The sequence below is a fragment of the Amblyraja radiata genome, chromosome 14, assembly GCF_010909765.2.
Source record: "Amblyraja radiata isolate CabotCenter1 chromosome 14, sAmbRad1.1.pri, whole genome shotgun sequence".
In the NCBI taxonomy this organism is placed as follows: domain Eukaryota; kingdom Metazoa; phylum Chordata; class Chondrichthyes; order Rajiformes; family Rajidae; genus Amblyraja; species Amblyraja radiata.
Window position 1 is genome coordinate 30,528,882 of NC_045969.1, and position 18,647 is coordinate 30,547,528.

General features: G+C 42.8%; 1 protein-coding gene across 1 annotated transcript in view; it reads right to left on the reverse strand.

The window, feature by feature from the left end:
• Nucleotides 1-533: 533 nt before the first annotated feature.
• Nucleotides 534-18,647, reverse strand: part of igsf3 (immunoglobulin superfamily member 3) — a 148,666-nt gene continuing 130,552 nt past the window's right edge. The window contains exons 7-10 of the mRNA XM_033032995.1: nucleotides 13,541-13,948; nucleotides 10,163-10,573; nucleotides 7,125-7,547; nucleotides 534-952 (exon numbers count right to left, since the gene is read on the reverse strand). Of these exons, the coding sequence (XP_032888886.1) occupies nucleotides 702-952; nucleotides 7,125-7,547; nucleotides 10,163-10,573; nucleotides 13,541-13,948 (1,493 nt within the window). The 3' untranslated portion in view covers nucleotides 534-701. The remainder of the gene's footprint in view (nucleotides 953-7,124; nucleotides 7,548-10,162; nucleotides 10,574-13,540; nucleotides 13,949-18,647) is intronic.

Below are 18,647 nucleotides of genomic sequence, written 5' to 3' on the forward strand. Positions count from 1 at the left end.
CTGACTGGATAACAGTTCATCCAGTTGCGACTTGCTTTGGATATTACATTGACTCTTCGGTTCATTAACCAAACTAACTGGGCAATTAAAAGAAAACATATCCTCCATCATAGTTCAATCCTTTTCTACCATTGTACAGTTGTGTATTCTTAACATTTAGAAGATTATCTGGTTTTAATGACATCAGACCTATTACACAAAGCAGACTAATGTAATACGCAGAGTGCTCATGCAGTGAAAATAGTTGGCAAATTAGGACTAGAAATTCATCGACAGTCCGAGGCGCTAACCAAGCCAAACAGCAGCAATGGTACATTGCGTTCAGTCTGGAATTTCCGAGGCAAACGCAGCGCATGTTGCTGATGTATGCTGCAGTCAGTGCTATACAATCAGGAATGAACTTCCATTTAAAGATAAACACATTAGTGTGAAACAAAATATACCAGCTACACAAAGTAAGTCTTCTAGGTGTATTGGGAAGGAGGCCAATTGAGTCAAACATTTTAACGATAAAAGTACCATTTCTTCCCCCATTTCTCAATCGATTGACCCTCAGGATCTTCATTCATGATACAAGGGATGGAGGATGTTGCTTTCAAATTTTGATCATCTTTTTTGGGGTGAATATTCACCTTTAGTTCAATATTACCTCAGTTGAACATCAATTTATTTGTCCAAAATTCTTTTCTCTTTTTCCTTTGTTACGCGATGCTTCCTGGTCCTATTCTGAAATCCGGTGGCTCAAGACTTGTTGGGGAATAAGTTACCGCTGGCTCTTTAATCCAGAGTAGCGGAACACCATTCTTTGCATCAGACTTTTTCTGCGCGTTTAGAGTCTTGTAGCGTGTAAGTAAAATGGCAATAAGTAGGACCCCAAAAATTGGAAAGGGATAAAAGAATATGAAGTAAAACAGAGCATCGTTTGAACAAATTGCTTGATGAAGGGTTGAACCTGCAGAAAACAAATACCAAAAAAGATCAGAAACTTGCTTTTAGTTTAGTTTAGAAATACAGCATGGAAACACAGCCTTCAGTTTACCAAGTCCACCCGTTCACACTACCTCAATGTTATCCCACTCTCTCATCCACACCCTACATACTTGGGGCAATCTAGAGGCCAATTAACCTACAAACCTGCATGTCTTTGGGATGTGGGAGGAAACTGGCACATGGAGAACGTGCAAACTTTACACAGATAGCACCAAAGGAAAGGATTGAACTGAGGTCTCTAGCGCTGCGAGGCAGTGGCTCTACCAGCCACACAAATATCAATCGCCTATTTATTTCCTGTCATTCTCGTTATGCTAGTTGATATTTCTTTCCCTTCACTCTATGTCACTAAATTATGAGGCACACACTGTGCCTAAGACAACTCCTTTGTTCTAACTAAACGACACACTGAGAACAGCACTCTGCCTCCTCGGCATGTCTTTCATCCAAGGCATTTGAAAGATTCTGGAAATGAATCTGTTGTTATTACCTTGTGCTCCAATGGGGGAGGGGGAGGGGGGGGGAGGGGGGGGGGAAATAATCAGGAAGGCAAATGTTATTCTGAAATTGGTGAAGAGCTCCTGAAAAATTATTATCTTTAATTTGAGTTTCCTCCAGGAATAGAAGATACATTTCATCGGCAGCTGGCATTTAAAAAGTGTAGAGTTACCATAATGTTCTACCCTTTGACATAAACCACGTTATTCTGGTTTAGCTGCCTTAACAACTCACAAGAAACTGGGTTACAATTATAAGTACACCCTTTCTAATTGTGAAGAAGTATTATCCCCACAGAAATGGCATTGTCAATTTTTTTACACTGTTTAACGAGACATCCTATTTATTTCTAGCATTTTCTGCTTTCGTTTCAGACGCAGTCTTTTTGGCTTTCTCTCCCAGCAGCCGCACAAAAATGCTTTTATTTAAACAAAATCCAAATTGGTAACAAGGCTCATGTTCCCAAAATAAACTTAGTATTTATATTCTGCACTCTTTCATTTCACTCTACCTATTGCACTTGAGTGCGGCTTGAGTGCATTTATGCATGCTATTATCTGGTTTGATTGGGTAGCATGCAAAACAAAGCTTTTCACTGTACATGTGAAAATAATAAATCTAAACCAAGATAATATGATGCAAATAAGAGTCTAGAACCAGAGGGCGTAGCCTCAGAATAAAATGATGTACCTTTAGAATGGAGATGAAGAGGAATTTCTTTAGCCAGAGGGTTGTGAATCTGTTGAATTCATTGCCACAGATGGCGGCGGAAGCAAGTCAACGTTATTGGGTATTTTAAAAGCGGAGATTGACAGGTTTTTGATTAGTAAAGGTGTCAAAGGTTACGGGGAGAAGACAGTGGTTGAGAGCGAAAAATAGATCAGTCATGATTGAATAGCAGAGCAGACTCAATGGGCCAAATGGCCTAATTCTGTTCCTGTGTCTTATGATCTTATGATGAATAAAATGGAAAAGCTGATGAATACACAATTTTCATGCAGTGTATGGCTCAATATCGGGTACACTTTCAAGTCACTTTGTCTTGGGTGGTTGAGAGAATGTACGGTGATTGATGCCACGGTGTTGCAGAACAAACAGGCGAAAGAGTATCAAAAGTAGCTGTTATTGAATCCCACGCTACTGGGTTTTGTACTCGACAAAGAATGGTTTCATTTTTTGATGACCAAAAGAAATGTGAAACTGAAGTACAGGTTTCAAATTGCACACCTCTATGAACTGCCCTGGGGCACTCACTATCCCCCCCAAAAAACCCATTAACAATGCGATAGAACTGACAACTGCAATCGCTGCACATCTGTCACCTGCTGTAACTTGCATTTATCTAGCACCTTAAACACTGAAAATGTGAGGAAGTATAATGTTGGTGTATATAGATTCATAGGACTTTGGTTTGTTCATAAGTTATAGGAGCAAAATTAGGTCATTCAGCGCATCAAGTCTATTCCGCCATTCAATCATGGCTGATCTCTCTTTCCCTCGCAACTCTATTCTCCTACCTTTTCCACATAACCCCTAACACCCTTATAAATCAAAAATATATCAATCTCCGCATTAAAAAATATCCATTGTCTTGGTCTCCACAGCCTTCTGTGGCGATGGATTCCACAGATTCACCACTCTCTGACTAAAGAAATTATATCCCATCTCCATTCCAAAGGTATGTGTATTTATTCTGTGTGTATGACTTCTGGTCCTAGACTCTCCCACTAGTGGAAACATCCACTCTATCCAGGCCTTTCACTATTCGGTACATTTCAATGAGATCCCCCCCTCATCCTTTTAGTTCCAGCGAGTATAGGCCCAGTTCCGTAAACGCTTATCATATGTTAAACGAATCATTCCTGGGATCATTCTCTTAACCTCTGGACCCTTTCCAATGCCAGCACATCCTTCCTCAGATATTGGGCACAAAACTGCTCACAATACTCCAAATGCGGTCTGACCTGTGATTATAAAGGTTAGGCTGCATTTGGAGTATTGTGTGTAGTTCTCTTCGCCCCATAATAGGAAGCATAACCAAGAGTTGTTAAGGCAGCTAAACCAGAATAACATGGTTTATGTCAAAGGGTAGAACATTATGGTAACTCTACCCTTTTTAAATGCCAGCTGCCGATGAAATGTATCTTCTATTCCTGGAGGAAACTCAAATTAAAGATAATAATTTTTCAGGAGCTCTTCACCAATTTCAGAATAACATTTGCCCTCTTGATTATTTTTCCCCCCATTGGAGCACAAGGTAATAACAACAGATTCATTTCCAGAATCTTTCAAATGCCTTGGATGAAAGACATGCCGAGTGGGCAGAGTGCTGTTCTCAGTGTGTCTTTTAGTTAGAACAAAGGAGTTGTCTTAGGCACAGTGTGTGCCTCGTAATTTAGTGACATAGCGTGAAGGGAAAGAAATATCAACTAGCATAACGGGAATGACAGGAAATAAATTGAACATTGATATTTGTGTGGCTGGTAGGGCCGATGCCTCACAGCGCTAGACACCTCAGTTCAATCCTTTCCTTTGGTGCTATCTGTGTAAAGTTTGCACATTCTCCATGTGCCAGTTTCCTCCCACATCCCAAAGACATGCAGGTTTGTAGGTTAATTGGACTCCAGATTGTCCCTAGTTTGAGTTTGTTCGTTCTCCCTGACTTTTTTTCCGGATGCTCTGGTTTCTTTCCACTCCAAAGACGTACAGGTTTGTAGGTTAATTGGCTTCGGTAAAATTGTATATTTTCTGACCTTGGGTGCTGTCTGTGTGACGTTTGCATATGCTCCCTGTGATCATGTGGGTTTCCTCCGGGTGCTCCGGTTTTCTCCCACATTCCTAAGGCATGCGGGTTTGTAGATTAATTGTCTTCCGTAAATTGCCCCTCATGTGTAGATGGGATAATGTGAAAATGGGATAACATAGAACTAGTGTAGGGGGTGGTCGGCGCAGACTCGGTGAGCCAAAGCACCTGTTTCCACGCTGCATCTAAAAAACTAAATTATGGCCTTTAAAGATTTATGGGGAACATGAAAGGATTTATATAAATCAAAAATATATCAATCTCCGCATTAAAAAATATCCATTGACTTGGTCTCCACAGCCTTCTGTGGCGATGGATTCCACAGATTGACCACTCTCTGACTAAAGACATTCTATCCCATCTCCATTCCAAAGGTACACAAAATTGCTGGGGAAACTCAGCGGGTGCAGCAGCATCTATGGAGCGAAGGAAATAGGCGACGTTTCGGGCCGAAACCCTTCTTCAGACTCCGACGTTTCGGGCCAAAACCCTTCTTTAGACTCCGACGTTTCGGGCCGAAACCCTTCTTCAGACTCCACCAATCACCCCCTACACCAGTTCTATGTTATCCCATTTTCACATTATCCCATCTACACATGAGGGGCAATTTATTTCCTTCGCTCCATAGATGCTGCTGCACCCGCTGAGTTTCCCCAGCAATTTTGTGTACCTTCTATATTCCAGCATCTGCAGTTCCCTTTTGAACACTCCATTCCAAAGGTATATGTTTTTATTCTGTGTGTATGACTTCTGGTCCTAGACTCTCCCACTAGTGGAAACATCCACTCTATCCAGGCCTTTCACTATTCGGTACATTTCAATGAGATCCCCCCCCCCCCCCCCCATCCTTTTAGTTTCAGCTAGTACAGGCCCAGTGCCGTAAACGCTTATCATATGTTAAACCAAGCATTCCTGGGATCATTCTCTTAACCTCTGGACCCTCTCCAATGCCAGCACATCCTTCCTCAGATATTGGGCACCAAACTGCTCACAATACTCCAAATGCGGTCTGACATGTGATTATAAAGGTTAGACTGTATTTGGAGTATTGTGTGTAGTCTGTTCGCCCCATTATAGGAAACATGTGGGGGCTTTGGAGAGGGAGCAGAAGAGATTTACCAGAATGCTTCTTGGATGAGTACCTTAGTTATATGGAGAAGTTGGACGAATTTGGAGTGTTGGAAGTTGACGGTAGACCTGATAGAGTATATACAATTATGAGAAGCACAGATAGGGTAGACAGGCAGAATCTCCCCCCCCCCCCCCCCCCCCCCCCAAGGTTGTCAAAGACTAGGGGGCATAGCTTTAAGGTGAGAGGAGCAAAGTTTAAAGGAGATGTATGGGGCAAGCGTTTTTTTTTTCCAGAGTGGTGGGCATCAGGAATACTACCAGGGGTGGTGGTGGAAGCAGATAAGATAGTGATGTTTAAGATACTTTTAGATAGAAACATGGATGTGCAGGGAATGAAGGGGTTGGATCAGATGCAAGCAGAGGAGTTTATTTTAACTTCACACCCTGTTTGGCACAGACATTGTGGGCCGAGGCGCCTGTTTCTGCACTGTTCTATGTTCTATAAAAGTGTGCCAAAGTTACAAGATGTGTCTGAACTCGCATACCAATATTAATCCAAGATAAAATTTAATATATTTCACATTTATTTTTAAACATAAAAAACAGATATTTGGTTAGAATTCATCATGCCTTGGTGGTACAGAATGATAAAATAAACGTTTGACTCTCAGATTAAGTCATTTTTTATGCACCAACGGGACAAGTTCAGATACTATGAGACAAATTCAGAAGTAATATAAAATATATTAATTATTTTGCAGCCGGATTTCATTGGACTCCATTCTATAGTGTTTGTAGCTCTATAATAGTTCCCTTATCTCCCGGCCAGATGATTGTGATTTTCAAACCCCACTCCAAGGGCCCTGGTCACATAATGCAGCTGACCCTTCACTGCGGCTCTAAGGAAGGGGTGTTGGGTTATTTCCTTAGAGCATCGCAAAGTCAGCAAGTCAGTCACTCACACATGGAAGAAACAGGTGTTCAATGACCTTTTAAATGTCTAAATCCTTTCATGTTCTCCATAAATCTTTAAAGGCCATAATTTAGTTTTTGAGATGCAGCGTGGAAACAGGCTCTTTGGCTCACCGAGTCCGCGCCGACCACCAATCACCCCCTACACCAGTTCTATGTTATCCCATTTTCACATTATCCCATCTACACATGAGGGGCAATTTACAGAAGACAATTAATCCACAAACCCGCATGCCTTAGGAATGTGGGAGGAAACTGGAGCACCCGGAGGAAACCCACATGATCACAGGGAGCATATGCAAACGTCGCACAGACAGCACCCAAGGTCAGAAAATTTACAATTTTACCGAAGCCAATTAACCTACAAACCTGTACGTCTTTGGAGTGGGAAGAAACCAGAGCATCCGGAAAAAAACACAGGGAGAACGAACAAACTCCGTACAGACAGCACCTGTAATCAGGATCGAACCAGGGTCTCTGATGCTGTAAGGCAGCAACTCTAACACTGTACCATTGTGTTGCCCCAAGATAGGTAAATTGATTTGCATGGATATGGATCATGTGTGGGCAGAGGAGATTAGTTAATTTTGACATCATGTTTGGCATGGACATTGTGGACTGTACCGTTCTATGTTCCATGTGCTATATTTCATATTCCATTAATTAAGAACAGTGTTGGGAAAATCTCTTAACACAGTGTGTGGTTGGAATCATATTCTGTATGAGCTGCACTGGACACAATGGGCCAAATAGCCACCTGTCATCATTCTATATTTCTATGATAAATTACCTTTGCTTTGAACAGTGACAGTAAGCAGCCCAGACTCATCCTCTCCAAGTTTGTACCAGATGTTGTTGGCATTTTGAATCCACTCCTCTACGTTGCAGTAGTAATTCCCTGTGTCACCTCTGCCTGAATTATGTATTGTCAGAGTGTACAATCCGTTGGATGGCCTCTCGAACTGCAATCTGTCCTTCATGCTTTTAGCCCTGTCCGTCAAGGCATCGAAACCAAATACCGAATTGTGATCAACTTTCAGAATCGTCTCCTTGACGATCCCATCAATGTCTTCTTTGACCTTCCAAGCAAACCAGTACACAGCAAATCGAGAGTTATCTTGAGTTTGTTGGGTCACATTACAGCTGAGCTGGAACAGGTCCTTCTCTGAGACGGTAATATTCAATTCTGTTTTATCCAATTGCATTTTAAATTCTGTTTGTGAAATCAAAAATAAACATATTTTAATGTTCAATGTTTGGAAAGCTGCAAAAGACAGTTTGCCCTCTATCCATCTTTAAAATAAGACGACCAATCTTGAGCTGCCTCGGGAAATTCATGTCCTAAGGTCACACTACTGTGGTCCTCTGACTTATGAATTTGTTTCCCACTGTGAGTAAAGGTTCATTGAATTCACTCTAACATTGACATTGTCTCCTTCAGGCAAAGACTGAAACAAGTCCCATCATATCAAACAGCTCTGGCCACGTCAAGCAACCAAAGATTAAAAAACGACGGATGTACCAAAGGCACCAAGTGAATCGGACTCTTGTTGTGGATCCTAGGTGCCCTAGACAATTAGTATACTTACTGATGTACTGCCTATCAAAAGATGGTTGTCAGAAATTACATCAAGATCTTGATCAGCTGGGCAGGTGCGCAGAGCAATGGCTAATTAAGTTTATTGCAGATCAGTGGGATGTCAAACCGGCCCAGAATTTTAACAGTGAATGGTAAGATCATGGGGAATGTTGCAGAGCAGAGGGATCTCAGAGTGTAGATACATATTTCCCTCAAAGTGTCGTAACAAGTGGATGAGGTGTTATAGAAGGCTTTTGATGCATTTGCCTTCATCAGTCAGGGTACCGAGTATAGAAGTTGGGACAAATGAAGACATATAGTGCTGGAATAACAGCGGATCAGGCAGCCTCTGCAGAATATTGATATGTGACATTTCAGGCCGGGGCCCTTCTTCAGTCAATATTTTGCCTTTCTTAAGGACAAGCTCCTCGACTTAAGTGAGCAAATTGTATTTAACTTTAATAATCTCAGTCACTATCCTTGACGTAGAATCAAAGAGTAATTAATACAGAATGGAAATAGGCCCTTCGGCCCAACTTGTCCATGTTACCTAACCAAGCTATTCCCACATGCCTTCATTAGAGAATATTGCAGTTAAGTAATCTATTCCTCTCGTGCCTCCTTGCACCCAAACGAGCAATGTCTACAATAACCCTTCCCTTCCAAGTATATATCCGTGTCCCAGTCCCCTGTCAGATAAGTGTAAACCTGTCCCATCTGCAGTGGCAAACTCACCACAAGGATGTTGGGCCATTCTGGTTCAGATGCACAGGTGCAGTTTGCAAAGGTCCACTGTAGACCTGCAGATGCTGGAATCTTACGTAGAGTATAAAGTGGTGATGTATCTCAATGGGTCAGGCAGTACTTCTGAAGGGTGTGGATGGGTAATATTTTGGTTTGGGGCCCTTCTTTGAATGTGAAGATGGGTCCTTTCGGCCCTACGTGCGCATGCCGACCAACATGCCACTCGTCCCACCAGCCTGCGTTTGGCCCATATCTGTCTAAACTTTCCTTTCCATGTACCTGTCCAAATGTCTTTTAAATGTTGTTATAGAATCATTAAATGTTACAATGCTTGTGTGATATTTCAATTTAATTAGTTAAAAAAAAACAAAGTCAGATTCTGATTCAGTCAATATTAACATCGGTAGTGTTAATGAGTTTTTAAAGAGATTGCCTCTGGCAGGACAACACTAAAACATTCGATTTGATTGCTTGGCTTTGTACATTTAATATCATCTGTGCTTTGCAAGATGACCCCTGTAGATGCCAAATTTACTGTAGACAGCTGGCTGGCCACACTGCTGTTTTATCCTTTATCCACACCCCACTCTTGTGTGAATGTTCACAGACAAAGTAAACCATTTGTTTAGTATAATTTAGTGATACGGTGCAAAAATAGGCTCTTCGGCCCATCGAGTCCACACTGGCCAGCAATCCCCATACACCATCACTATCCTACCACTTGGGACAAATTACCAACGCCAATTAACCTACAAACCTGTACATCTTTGAAGTGTGGGAGGAAACCAGAACACCTGGAGAAAACTCACACGGTTACAGGGAGAACGTTTAAATTCCGTACAGACAGCACCTGAGGTCAGGATCGAACCCAGGTCTCTGGTGCTGTGAGGCAGCAATTCTACCGCTGCACAACTGTGCCACCCGTTAAACTAAAGTTGTGCCAAAGGACATGCTATATGAATCTATGATTGAGTCAATAATGAGAAACATTTCCCACTAAGTGGATAACCAAAATGCATTGATTTTGACAGGTTATATATAGATGATCTCAAAGATGTGTATTAATCGTGGACAATAGATAGGGTGAATGCACAGTCATTTACCCAGAGTAGGGGAATCAAAAACAAGAGAGCAAAGGTTTAAGGTAAGAGAGGGAAGATTTAATAGGAAATCTAAACAAGCTGCCAGAGGAGGTATTTGAGGCAGGTACTGTAACAACATTTAAAAGACACATGGACAGTTACATGACAGGAAAGGTTGAGAGGAATATGGGCCAAATGAGGACAAATAGGAACTCACTTGGATGGAGCATATAGACCAGTGTGGACGAGTTAGGCTGTTTCCGTGCTGTATGACTCTACAATTCCATGACTATTTGTTAATAAAAGCTAATTGAACCATACAACTATGAGTTAAACGTTTTCCCAAAGTGGTGACGTGATGTTTTAGCATCTCATGGTAATGGGAAGCACACATTTCCCCACACTGAAACAACTCTACTGTACCTGGTTGCTGTACGGTGACAGTCGTTAATCCAGATTGATCCTCTCCTAGTTTGTACCACATATTATTGGGATCGACTGCCCACTCCTCCACATAACAGTAGTAGCTGCCAGTGTCAGAGATGGTGGCCTTCTGAAGTATCAAACTGTACAAATCGTTGGTAGGTTTCTCATATTGCAGTCTATTCCTCAGTCTCATCATGTTGTCCGTTGAGCTACCATACTGAAAAACAGAATTCCGGTTCAGGCTGAAAATGGGATATTTGTCTGTATCCAGGGAATTCTGTGCAAACCACACCACTGAGAGTTGGGAGTCCAAGTTGGTTCGGTTGCTGATCTTGCAATCCAATCGAATCTGACCGTTCTCTGGCACGGAAATTGCCCTTTCCATCTTCACTGTCTGCAAATTGTTATCTGTGGAGGTTACACAAAATGTTAATTTAATTAATAGGAAGTTTGATTGCTCAAGTTTCATTATTATTCAATCTGGTGGGAAATTCTGCAAATGATGCTGGGCAGGCCAAGTGGAAAATTAAATTTCCTCAGCATCCAGCTATGTTTGGATTAGTTGTGTTTGGTTTAGGTGAAGCCCATCAACGCATCTGGTTTGTGGAGCTTTGGTATGTCAATAAATGTGTTCTTGAACTTCTAAAGGTGTACAGTAGGGAGCATATTGACTGATTGCGTCACAGCCTGTTTCAGCAATTCCAACGCCCAGGAACGAAAGAGGTTACAAAATGTGGTGGACACTGCCTTGTCCATCACGGGTACTGACCTCCACACCATCGAAGGGATCTATAGGAGGTGCTGCTTCAAAAAGGCAACCAGCTTCATCAAGGAGCATACTGCACACCACTCTACACTGCGCACCTGTGGTCGAACTATGGAAAGACATGTTTGCAGAGACTAAAGGTGGCATATAACGATGCCATGAGAACACTGCTAAGGAAACCTAGATGGTGTAGTGCCAGTAATATGTTTGTGGCTGCAGGAGTCAGTACTTTAGAAGCTATTCTAAGACATCACATGTATAAATTCATTTGCAGGGTAAATGACTCTAAAAATGTAATTATTGTGGCCTTGTCAAACATAAGGGTTAGCACTACACGCTACGAATCCCAGTTGTGGAGACACTGGTATCGTTGTCGGACATTGATCATTCTTTTAATCTGGATTTTTAACTTATGTATTGTGTTTTTAAAAATATATAATTTATGATGCTTTTATAAGTGGTATACTAATATTTTATATCTACTTTATGATATTTAATATGCAATGCATTTTTTTTAATGTAATGTTGCCCCTTGTCTGGAGCTCGAGTCCGTAATAAAGTTTATTATCATTATTATTATTTATTATTTAGGACCCACACCACCCTGGCCATGCTCTCGTTTCACTCCAACCATCAGGAAGAAGGTACTGGAACCTGAAAACCATGACCTCCAGGTTCAGGAACATCTTCTTTAAAGCATCCATCAGGCTCTTGAGCACTACAAACACCAAGTAAGGTCCAAACTACAAACTGCCTTATTGGCGCTAGGAAATTCAGGCTTTGTTTTTGACCTATATAGTTTTGTCTTAATTTACTGATCTTCTTTTTGCTGTTTATTATGGTATCTACTGAGCAGTATTTGAGCTGCTGCAAGTAATAATTTCATTGTTCCGTTTTGGGATATATAACAATAAAACACTCTTGACTATTAAGGTGCTGTATTAGTTTATAGCCGAGCTGACCACCAGTATTCATTGTTATACTCAATGTTCTCTCTTTGGGGACCGAACGAAAGTGGATTTTGGTTCTTGGTTCAGATGGAAATATATAAATTTATTGTCAGACACACCAGAGTACAATGTAATTCCTTGCTTGCATGAGCTCATTAAGTTCACAGTGAAAAATAGTAATGATAGAAACAACAATAAATAAAATGATAAATGCGGACACAGCAGAATGGTACAAAGATTGTAGTGCAGGAAGTTAAACACAACTAACGTGCAATAACGGAATGAGGTAGGGTCAAGAGCAAGAGAATCTGGCAGCACCTCAATGAAAGGGGCGTGGAAGGCTGACGCAAGACCTGCGGGTTTGGAGGTTAATCGGCCTCTGCAAATTGCCCCCGGTTTTTAAGGAGTGGAGAGAGTTTTGAGGGAGGGAACAGAACTCGTGTGAATGGGTGATCGATAGTCAGCATTGACTCAGTGGGCCGAAGGGCCTGTTTGCAAGTTGTGTCTTTAAACTAAACTAAGCTAAAGACAAAGTATAATCACCCCGAGGCTGAATCATTCAGTTTAGTTGACATGCAAATCAAAAGAGGCAACTGCTCAGGGCAAGTCCACTCGGGTGTAATGGCCACAAAATTGAAATTGAGCACCAGAGCATTTTGTGGGATATTACAATTCCATTAACACTGCAAATAACTCTGAAATCCTTAGGAGATGATAATAACTTGGACTTAAATTGTAATTAGTCGGATTAATCTGATGTCTTCTGCCAGGAAACAAGATCTGCAATAGCTTTTGAATCTTCATTTAAGGCAAGAAAAAAGGACAATTTCAGAAGGATGATACAGACCACCACCCATCATGGAGCAAGACATGTGCACAACACTCTCTGCTCATTTCTCAATAAGAGCAGAGCCATCAGAAACTAATTGTGCAGATTAACGGCAAGTGCAGTAAGAACTCAGTAGGTCAGGCAGCATCTGTGGAGGGAATGGTCAGATGAAGTTTCAGATCGGGATCTTTGGTCCGACTGAAACATCGCCTGTCCAATTCCCCCTGCAGATGCTGCCCGACCCATTGACTTACTCCAGCAGTTTGTATTTTCTTGTTGGATTATCAAGGTAGATAAGTGGGAGCATCTCAGACAATACTCCAACCCTCAGAGAATACTCCAAATCTCAGAGAATATTCCAGCCCTCACGTAATACTCCACCCCTCACATAATCACCCCTCAGATAATACTCCACCCCTCAGATAATACTCCACCTCTCGGATAATACTCCACCTCTCGGATAATACTCCACCTCTCGGATAATACTCCACCCCTCAGAAAAATACTCCACCCCTCAGAAAAATACTCCACCCCTCAGAAAAATACTCCACCCCTCAGAAAAATACTCCACCCCTCAGATAATACTCCACCCCTCAGATAACTGTTTAATATTACTTCACATTTTAGATATTACTCTAAAGATAATACTTCACAGTGTTATTCACAAGTATGCATGATTCAGAATTTAATAGAAGATATAAAGGAAAATTTCAGGGGGGAACACAAGGAACTGTAACTCAGGCAGCAACTCTGGAGAACATGGGTAGGTGAGATAGTGAGCGTCCAGGTGGGGCCCAGGGAAGAGAGGAGGGGGATGAAAGATTGAGTACCTGGTCGCTGTACGGTGACGTAAGTCAATCCCGACATGTTGATTCCAACTTTATACCAGTTGTTGTTGGGACTCAGCAGCCATTCCTGCACCAGGCAGTAGTATTTGCCACTATCATCGACGTCAGCCTTGTGTATGACCAAGGTGTAATGGCCACTGGAAGTCTTTGCTGCCTGCAGTCTCTCCATCCTCTCGTGCCCCAACAACTCGTTGCCGTATTCGAACATGCAATCCCGGTTTGATCTCAGAATCAGCCTGTCCGCTTCCTCTTGGGAGCGTTGAACGTACCACTGGACAGAAAATTGAGAGTCGGTGCTGGTTTGGTTTGTGATGACACAGCTCAGGCGAATATTGTCATTCTCCGTCACCACCAAGTTTCGCTTTAGTTGGCTGACTTCTAGTCTTGCCTCTGTGAAGACAAACAATGTACTGGTCACTGGCATGACAAAAGTGAACACATTTTATTAATAATAAATTGGGGCAGTACGGTGGCGCAGTGGTAGAATTGCTGCTTTACACCAGAAACCCGGGTTCGATCCTGACTGCAGGTGCTGTCTGAACGGAGTTTTGTACGTTCTCCACGTGACCGCATGGGTTTTCTCCAGGTGCTCCGATTTCCTCTCACACTCCAAAGATATACAGTATAGTGACAGATTTTCATTTTGTTCAAGGAATCTTTCCTTTAGTCACTATGATTGAAGACAGGGTGAAGCTAAGTGGCTACCACATACAGGTTTGCAGGTTAATTGGCTTCTAAAATTCTAAATTGTCCCTAATGTGCAGGAAAGTGTTAGTGTGCGGGGTCATCACAGGACGGTGCAGACTCAGTGGGCCGAAGGGCCTGTTTCCGCACTGCATGTCTAACGTCTAAAGTCAAAACGTCCTCATTTTTTCTCTCTCAGGCTCACTATCCATAAAGAGGACACCTTTTATCCCAATCAGCACCGAGACTATTGGGTTATTAGCAAGATACTCAATGATTGATTGATTGAAACAAAAACAAAAGCACAGAAACAAAATCTAGGACCTTGATTAGACTGCCTTTGGAGTATTGAGTGCGGTTCTGGTCGTCCATTGCAAGTAATAAAGGGATATAGATCATGTATAGGCAGATGAGATCAGCGTAATATGGCATCATGTTCGGCGCAGACATTGTGGGTTTGTGCCATTCTATGCTCTCGGCCCACTGAGTCCACACCGACCATTGATCACCCGTTCACACTAGTTCTATATTAACCCTATTTCTCTTCCACTCTAGGGATAACCAGGGGTAATTTACAGAAGCCAATTAACCTACAAACCTGCACGTCTTTGGGATGTGGGCGGAAACCAGGGCACTCGGAGGAAACCCATGTAGTCACAGGAAAAACGTGCAAACTCCACACACACAGGACCAGAGGTCAAAATCAAATCCGGGTCTCTGGTGCTATGAGACAGCGGCTCTACCACTGCGCCACTGTACCACTTTCATCTACTCCTGCACTCTTCACCCACTGAGTTCCAGGTCTCTAGGAACTCACCATCAAATAAACATTTCACCACTGTTGCTTGGAATCAACAGATAACACGGAGAATCAAATTTGAAGCTACATTGCCTCAAGAACATATAACAAATTTATCTTCCCCAGTCAATGAAGCAATTGCACAGAGGGTAAATTATTCGAATAACAGTGGCGCTGTGACCTCGTGGGTTTGCTCTGGGTGCTCCTGTTTCCTCCCACATTCCAAAGACGTGCATGGACACTGTAAAATTGCTCCTAGTGTGTAGGGAGAGCTTGAGAAAATGGGATAACATAGAACTAGTGTGAACGTGTCATCGATGGTTGGCGTGGACTCGGTGGGCCGAAGGGCCTCTTTCAAAGCTGTATCTTTCAATCAACAAAAACTTGTTTTTTAAATATAATAAAAAGGAACTGCAGATGCTGGTTTATACCAAAGATAGACACAATATGCTGAAGTAACTTGATGGGTCAGGCAGCATCCCTGGGGAACATGGACTGGTGATGTTTCACGTCAGGACCCTTCTTCAGACTTGTTTTGCCAATGGATAAATTTGGGTTCCTATTCAAACATTTACTGCGCAGTTTAGTAAAAGATACTAAACTTTAACCTGACTTTAGACAGACACAAAGTGCTGGAGTAACTCATCGGATCAGGCAGCATCTCTGGAGAAAAAGGGTGGATGACGTTGCAGGTCGGGCTCTTCGGACTCCAACCCGAAATGCCACCCATTCTTTCACTCCAGAGATGCTGCCTGACCCATTGAGTTACTCCAGCACTTTGTGTCTATCTTTGATATAAGCCAGATTCTGTACTTCCTTGTTTCTACATTAAACTTGACTTTATCTAGAAAGCTCCCGAGATGGTATGAAACATAGGTGATAAACAAAAAAATATTTCCCTCGGTTCCTGCTTTTAACGTTTCCTAGAGCAATTGAGCGCTGACGCTCTCTCTGCCTTGCAATATTCATTGAGGTCATCAATGTGATGTACAACAGGTTTTATATCCAAAAAGCTGCTGTGTAGTTGCTGTGTTTGCATCTTTCTTGTGCAAATGTGCTCCAAATTAATAATTAATCAAAGTACTCACACATTATCATGCCAAATGTAATGTTACTCCTGCTGGCTATTCAAAAGTAACTCATGGACTGCAGGTTCCTCAGGCTGCACGGTGACAAGTGGCCATGTAATCAAACAATTCCTCTTTGTAAGTTGGTTTCTGGGAACAAATTACTGCGTGGAATAGATGCTCAGAAATTTGGAGCTAACAGTTAGACGCAGAAGAAGGTTCGCCCGAGACGCAGTGACCAGGTAACATTTTGTTCACGGGCCTAACACTAGAAAATGTGAGTTATCGACTTCAGGAAGCATGGTGGAGTACATGCCCAATCAGCAACTATGGGGCCAAAGTGGACATGGTTGAGCTCTGCCCAAGACCATGAGAAATTGCATAGAGTTTTAGATGTAGTTCAGTCCATCACACAGACCAGATGACTCCATCTACACTTCACACTGCCTCTGAAGAGTGGAGAACATAATCAAAGACTTGTCTCATCCTTGTTACTCCTTCCTGCTCCCGTCTGGAAGAAGGTACAGAAGCTTGAAAGCTCGCACCACCAGACTTGGGAATAGATTCTTCCCCTCTGTTATCAGGTTTCTGCACAATCTATCCATAAACTAGGGCACTGTTCTATTCACCTCTACCCCATTGCGGACATTGCACTTAATCTAATGATTTAGATGAAGGAATTAAAAGTAACATTAGCAAATTTGCAGATGACACAAAGCTGGGTGGCAGTGTGAATTGTGAAGAGGATGCTACGAGGATGCAAAATGACTTGGACAGGTTCGGTGAGAGGGCAGATGCATGACAGATCAGAATCAGAATCACACTTTATTCGCCAAGTACAAACATTTTATTGGCCAGGTCAGTGATACAATTAAAAGCAACAGATCACTCGAAAACACATTTTAACATGAACATCCACCAAAGTTCAAGTCTCTTCCTTTTGTTCTTCCTCGGTCGTGGACCTCGAGCCCCCGTTGACGGGATGATCTTGACTCCCGTAGCCGGCAGCGTTCGGGCCCTCCGCGTCGAGGCGATCAAGCTCCCGCATCGGGGGGATGTCAGCTCCCCCGCGCCGGGCGATCAAACCTCGCGTCAGGACTGGTCGAACCTGTATGCAGTATAATGTGGATAAATGTGAGGTTATCCACTTTGGAGGTCAGAACAGGAAGGCAGATAATTATTGGAATGTTGTCAGGTTCGGAAAAGGGGAAGTACAACGAGACCTGGGTGTCCTAGTACATCAGTCACTGAAAGGAAGCATACAGGTACAACAGTCAGTGAAGAAAGCTAATGGCACGTTGGCCTTCATAACGAGAGGAGTTGTGTATAGGAGCAAAGAGGTTCTTCTGCAGTTGTACAGGGCCCTGGTGAGACCACACCTGGAGTATTGTGTGTAGCTTTGGTCTCCTAATTTGAGGAAGGACATTCTTGCTATTGAGGGAGTGCAGCGTAGGTTCACGAGGTTAATTCCCGGGATGGCAGGACTGTCATATGATGAAAGAATGGAGTAGCTGGGCTTGTACACTCTGGAGTTTAAAAGGATGAGATGGGATCTTATTGAAACGGAGTGCAGCGTAGGTTCACGAGGTTAATTCCCGGGATGGCAGGACTGTCATATGATGAAAGAATGGAGCGACTGGGCTTGCATTCACTGGAATTTAGAAAGATGAGAGGGAATGTTATAGAAACATATTAAATTATTAAGGGCTTGGACACGCTGGATGCAGGAAACATGTTCCCGATGTTGGGGGAGTCCAGAAACAGGGGCCACAGTTTAAGAATAAGGGGTAGGCCATTTAGAACTGAGATGAGGAAAAACTTTTTCACACAGAGAGTTATGAATTTGTGGAATTCTCTGCCTCAGAAGGCAGTGGAGGCCGATTCACTGGATGCATTCAAGAGGGAGTTAGAGCTCTTAGGGCAAGTGGAAGCAAGGGGTATGGGGAAAAAGCAGGAACGGGGTACTGATTGTGGATGATCAGTCATAATCACATTGAATAGGGTGCTGGCTCGAGGAGCCAAATGGCCTACTCCTGCACCTATTGTCTATGTATCTATGTCTATGGAACTGATGCGCTACAAAGCTGAGAACTATATTCAGCACTCTGTATCTTCCCCTTTACTCTATCTATTGTACTTGAGTTTGGCTTGATTGGCAGAAAATCTGTAGGTGTTTGGCTGATCGTAAGGACAGAATTGGAGCAAAAAAACAAAGTGCTGGCAGGACCAAGTGGGTCAGGCAGCATCTATGGAGGGGATGGACAGATGACATTTTATATCAGGTTGATGGAGTAGGGGGAAAATGCTGGAAGAGAGAGATGGCGCTGGACAAAGCCTGGGAAATGACGGGTGGATACAGGTGAGGGGCACCGGGAGTGAAATTGGTGGAGTCTGGCAAAGGCTAGAGATAAAAATGAGGCAAAAGGGCATCAGATAGGAGAGATGAGGAGGAATGGGGGGGGGGGGTGGAGAAAATAAAAGGTAAGGTGGGACTCAGGGATACCAGCGTTCACGGAAGGGACACGCGAGCAAAGGCGTG